The sequence below is a fragment of the Charadrius vociferus genome, unplaced genomic scaffold, assembly GCF_000708025.1.
Source record: "Charadrius vociferus isolate BGI_N301 unplaced genomic scaffold, ASM70802v2 scaffold187, whole genome shotgun sequence".
NCBI classification, from domain to species: Eukaryota; Metazoa; Chordata; class Aves; order Charadriiformes; family Charadriidae; genus Charadrius; species Charadrius vociferus.
The window spans coordinates 1,991,094-1,997,093 of NW_009649180.1; the positions used below are offsets into that span (position 1 = coordinate 1,991,094).

The 6,000-nt window shown below is 39.5% G+C and overlaps 1 protein-coding gene across 1 annotated transcript in view; it reads right to left on the bottom strand.

Annotated features, from left to right (window-relative positions):
* The window catches only part of KAT6B (K(lysine) acetyltransferase 6B), a 110,611-nt gene that overhangs the window by 30,068 nt on the left and 74,543 nt on the right, over window positions 1–6,000 (bottom strand). Inside the window, exons 10-11 of the mRNA XM_009888660.1 lie at window positions 5,518–5,679; window positions 2,260–2,353 (exon numbers count right to left, since the gene is read on the bottom strand). Of these exons, the coding sequence (XP_009886962.1) occupies window positions 2,260–2,353; window positions 5,518–5,679 (256 nt within the window). The remainder of the gene's footprint in view (window positions 1–2,259; window positions 2,354–5,517; window positions 5,680–6,000) is intronic.

A 6,000-nucleotide genomic window follows, 5' to 3' on the forward strand; every position in this document is an offset into this window, starting at 1 on the left:
GCCAGTTAGAGTGACTTATTCTCAGAGACCACAAGTGAACAGAAAGGGTGACGTACAAAAGATGTTAGTCGGTCAATTACAATACAGGAGGTAGAAACAAATAAAATTCCAAGCAAAAAAGTAAAAAATTGATTTTGAAGTTTTTTTGTGTGGAGACAGCTTTTGGACTCACTAATCCAGATGAGGCCATGCCTGCCCCATTTGATGGCATTCAGCCTCGATCCTGCAAAAAGATATAGATACAACCTAGGAAAACAAGCCTTGGAGTTTTACCTTCCTTTCTACACCTAGGGAAGACCAGCCACAAGCAGCTCTCTCACTACCCGTAATTTAGTTTGCACCTCACTCTCACTACAGAGCCAGACTTTCTCAGTCACCTCTTGGTTCTTCACTCTGTTGGAAACTGAGACAGTCTGACTCCCAGTTAGTTAAGGAAACCTCTGTACAGAAAACAAAGGCAAAACACCATGCAAATGTACAGAAGGACTGACTGTGTGCTCCCAAAGTGGGCAGTCTGTTAGCTACAGCAGAAGCTAAAGCTGGTCTCCGGACTGCCCAGCATGTATATAGCTGCAGCCTACACCTGTGACATGAACATGTCTTCAAAGAGAAAAGCCATAAGAATAGCACCAGATAAGCTTCAAGTTAAGGATACCATTAGGACATGTGGCAAGTTATCACGGAAATCCTAATGACTCGAACAACCCGATGTACTTCCAGGTTTTTCCAGAAGGCTGAGGGACAGAATACCCTACTGATTCTTCCAGATGAAGTAGCACACGGCACAGTAACAGACAGAGCACAGATCCAGAGAGACACAGCATACCCATATCCAGACCTTCTGTGGAATCCACAGGTTTCATAGCTGGACCATCAGTTTTGTAGACATAACTATTGCAAACGCAACCAGAGTAACGTTTGTTAAAAGTGCTTTTTTTGAAAGACACCACAGAGTAAAAACCAAAGAAAAAGCCTAGAAGTACTTACCAGCTTTGCCCAGTAAAAGTTCCCCATCTCCTTTAGCAAGAAGAGATCCTAATCCTAAAACAGGGCCAATTTCTACCTAAGTAAGCTTAAAATTCAATCCGCAGTTCCAGAAACATGCGGTACTTCTCACTGCCTTTCCTAAAAGGTTGCAGAAGGCACACAATGGAACAGCTGTTGTGTTATGCTCCAGTGATAGCTACATTTCAATGGTGCATTAAGTGGTCCAGAACCATCCTTACCTAACTCACAGGGGTATAGTGAAGACTGTTTATAAAGCCATGCAATGATGAGACATACTAAGTATCTTTATGAACCCTAGTGTAGTCATGCTGGGTAGAACACTATAAGTCACAGAATTTAAACTCTACAGTTACAAATTATTGTCTTTGCCCTGCTGTTATATTGCAGTGTATTTTTGTTTGCATTTTAATGCTCTTGCACACACCTTCCGGACAGGAATCCTATTACCTTAACTATCTCTATTGTCATGTAATTCTACGGTGCTTTACAAAAAAAGTAATAGTGAAAACTAACCACATAAAACGTATACCAATTCCTTTATCATCCTCCCTATAAATTACTGTAGGAAGTTGGATTCAGTAGTGCTGAGGACACCTAGCTGAGAAGTTTCTTTGGATGATTTTGTTTGGAGTTTCACTGCAGCTTAAAGATTTGGGGGATAACAAATCTATATTTAAAGAAGTGTGCCTGAAGCTTTCTAACAGGTCAGACAACTTGGCAAAATAAAGCAGCAAGTACACATATAGCCATGAGCACCTACGCTTTTTTGGTAACAACTTTCGCTACGGAAGTGATGAACATAGTGATGAAAACAAAACCCAAAATACATTCCTTCTATGTGGCAATTCTTTAGCTAAAACAGTTCTTTAGCTAATGGAAGGCATAAGTTAGAAATATTAGAATGTAGAGAATGCCTTGGACTAACACCTTCTTAGCTTTAATCACAAATAATTGCCTCTTATACTAACTAGGGAGGCAAAATGAAAGTAATCTAGACAATTCATTCAGAGTAATGGCTTTGTGAGCCAATATTACTGCTGAGAGATTCAGTCTCAATTTCCTCTAGTACAATAACAGAGCAGCACTAAGTTTTTCACTTCAGGGAGCTTTTCTATCCTATGTAAATATAAACAGAAATCCTATTATCTATTGATAAAAACAAAGTAATTAAATAAAGTTTCGTATGTTACAATTTCTTGTAACAGCCATCACCTCCCTGGATCACAAGTGTAAATAAAACACTTCACTTACTGAAATCAATGAGAAACCTTCCAAATCCTTGCCTTTGGTATTGGGGCATGATCATTATGCAGGAGACATTGTACTTCTGCTGGCAAAGCTTTTCCTGTGGGAAGAAGAAACAGATCAAGTATGTCAAAGCACTGCTGAAGTGGGCAATTGCCTGCACCTGCCACTGTCCTTGTAAGATATCCCAATAAGGTGAACAGATGCATGAGGTCAGTACCAAAGTCAAATAAGTCCACATTAATATTTAATTAGAAGAAGGAAGTATAAAACATACCCTTCAAAATATTTATTAGTTAACTAGTCAGCATCTTAAAAATTAAATACACTGTCTAAACAGCAAAATGAAGTTTAAGTGCTGTAAAGAAGGAAGACAGGAGAAAGAGGGCAATATTTTCATATGTCCTCAAAACAAGACATTCACTGGCCATTCTGTCAAGGATATAAAAGTGGAAAATAATATCCATACACAAACTGAAGTTGTATTTTCTGTAATTGTTACACTAAGTGCCTGCTCGCTTCCATCTTTGTTTTGTCTTGTCTCTCTGAATGAATATGGGGTCAGGGTGGAGGGAAGGAACCCCATACCTATAGAACTAAGTAGTCTTACTTGAAGCATACTAACTTTTTCAAAGCTGAATGCTTCTCACCTGAATCCAAATTAAGGCAGAATGCTCAGAAACCAGAGCTCTTTCAGACAGAATGAAGTCATGTAACATATAGCCAATGGAGGCAAATATTACACTGATTGTTTAAGACAACACAGGGAAGAGTCTAAACTAGGAAGCTATTCTAACAGTGTAAGGTTATAGGTTCTTCCAGATGTATTGATAAAAAGGAAGAGTCTTCAAGCCTTGTTGCTTTTAAAAGATTATACACAGACAAAAAAATAAATCCCCAAGTCAGCACTAGGTAGTTTTGAGGGAGACCAAATAAATCAACAAGAAATATCCAGGTCAGCATTAACTGACAAGAAGTCATGGCAAGCACAGGTATAGTTTGAGAAACCACTTATCACTTCAGCCTCCACACGTGACACCAGACCAGTGATGACACTGACAGGATCACATGCCAGTATGTTGGTTTCCCAACATTTCTTCAGCTGTAAGAACAGATACCCATGCTGTATTTCACAAGGTTTCTTAGTTTCTACGGTATTGTGAAGCATTTTCTCTGTACAGGCTTCTCAAACTCTCAAGACTCCCAGTATGAAGTTCACATCCTGGCAATACACTTGTAATCAGGGAAGAAAACCCAGAGTATTTCTGCCAGCAAAAGCACACACACATGCTTAAAAAAAAAAAACAAAACAAAACAAAAACAAAAACGTGCAGAGGGCAGGACATAATTATTCAGTGAATAATTTCAGTACTTCAGAGTGGACTCTGAGATGAAGGGTTTGTTTTTTTTTTTCTAAGTTTCAGTAGATACTGATATGATTCATGATCATCAGATGTGACAAACAGACCAGCCAAAAGCAACAGGGGTGAAGCAGGGAAAGAAAATGCATCTTTGCTGAAAGAAGGAACAAACATCAAGAGACACTCATCTTAACACCTTGTGTTGGTTTTGGCTGCGGTAGAGTTAATTTTCTTCATTTCTTCTTATGGGGCTATGTGGGGATTTGTGCTGGAAAGTGTGTTAATAATATAGGGATGTTTTTGCTATTGCTGAGCAGTGCTTACGCGGAGTCAAGGCCTTTTCTGCTCCTCACACTGCCCCACCAGCGAGTAGGCTGGAGGTGTACAAAAAGTTGGGAGGGGACACAGCTGGGACAGCTGACCCCAAATGACAAAATGGATATTCCATACCATAGGACATCATGCTCAGCGTATAAAGCTGGGGGAAGAAAGAAGGAAGGGGAGAACATTCGGGGTGATGGCGTTTTGTCTTCCCAAGTATCCATTACACCTGATGGTGCCCTGCTCTCCTGGGGATGGCTGAACACCGGCCTGCCAATGGGAAGCAGTGAATGAATTCCTTGTTTTGCTTTCCTTGCATGCACAGCTTTTGCTTTACCTATTAAACTGTCTTTATGTCAACCCCCGAGGGTTTTTAATCCCTACCCTAGGAGGGATGGGGGGTGTTGGTGGGAGGGGTAGGCAGTGGGGTTGGAGGGTGGTGGGGAGAGCGAGTGAATCACTGTGTGGTTCTAGTTGCCCACTGGCGTTAAACCACAACATGCCTGCAGTACCGTAAATAAATATACTATAAAATACTTGCCTATATCAGAGTTGACATATTTGTATGCCACAAGAACTTTCAACTGGCATAACAGACAGAGCAGATTGTGCCTACACATCTCAATGTTACTTTAATCTCAGCAAGGCCCACATCTCCAAAGGAACTGGTCAGACCCCCAAGAGATCACTATAATATGCAGGTACTCTGACATGATTTTTAAACTTCTCCAAAGTAGTATCTTCATACAAATCCCTTCTTAAAGAAAGCAAATTATATACTGAGGGAAGTGGTGATACTAGGGGCAAGAATTACTGAATTTCTAAGTAACTACATGAAGTCATCATGTTTCTTATGGACAAATTGACTAATGGAAGCTCTTCCTGTTGCAGACATATCTAATTATATTTCACCATTAATTTTGGTCACCTTTTTCAACACAGTCTACATAAGTGGTATTTTTGTCTATAGCAGCCATCTATTGCTTTAAAATTCAAATAAAACCCACAACCTAAAAAGGCATCCACTCTAAAGAAGGCATCCACCATAAAATTAGGCACTGCATTCTTACACTCAGTGCAGTGAGAAACTGCATTAGATCAGACGGTAGACAAGAGATGAACTCTGCTGGTCATTTCTGTCTAAATAGCCACCTTGAACTGCTAGCAGTAAAACTATGGAAACACATCAACATTTCAAATACCTATCAACTCTTAGAAGTTAGACTTGGTACGCTACTTCGAAAATGGTAGGGGGAGGAAAAAGGTTTAAATTTCAACCGAAACCACAACACATTCGGGGGTGGGGGGGGACACGACACCACAAAACAAAAAAACCCAACCCCCCCAACAACCAAACCAACAAAAACCCCCCAATGAATGTGGCTGAATGCACATACAATTTCTGAATTTGCATCAGTCTTTAAGACAAGAAAGTACAAGTGTATTTGAGACAATGCACACTATATTTGAGATTTATAGAGAAGACTTCAAGCTTCTGCATTGTTTTTCTTCGCTATTGGCACAAACATTAAGAGTGAGAAACTACAAATGTTCAAGATAACCCCACTTTTTTTTTTTTTACCTTAGAGAAATATCCAACTAAATGGCAGCCTTTCTCATCATTTTTTGTAAGGACATAGAAGAGGAATGGTTCAACATCATAATACAAGGTTTTGTGGTCCAGAAAAAGCTTAGCTAACAAACAAAGATTCTGACAATAAATTTTGCTCACGTTCCCATCAACCTAGAAAGCAAGACAGATGCAGTTATTTCCAATGCCACCAACACGTTAGGACAAAACAACTTCTTGAATCAATCACATATCCTAGAAGGAAACATGAACAAGATGGTGTTACAGAAAAAACCCACCACATTACGGTTCAGAAGAAAAATGCCCCAGCTTCTTGTTAAATAAGAATTCTCCAGTTAGTACTAATTACTTTGCATTTGTAAGTATCCTCAGAGGATCTGGATTTATTAAACAAAGTAACTTCATCTGAGGATCTGGATTTATTAAACAAAGTAACTTCATCTTTTAATTGTTCAAGTGAGACTTACCTCTTTC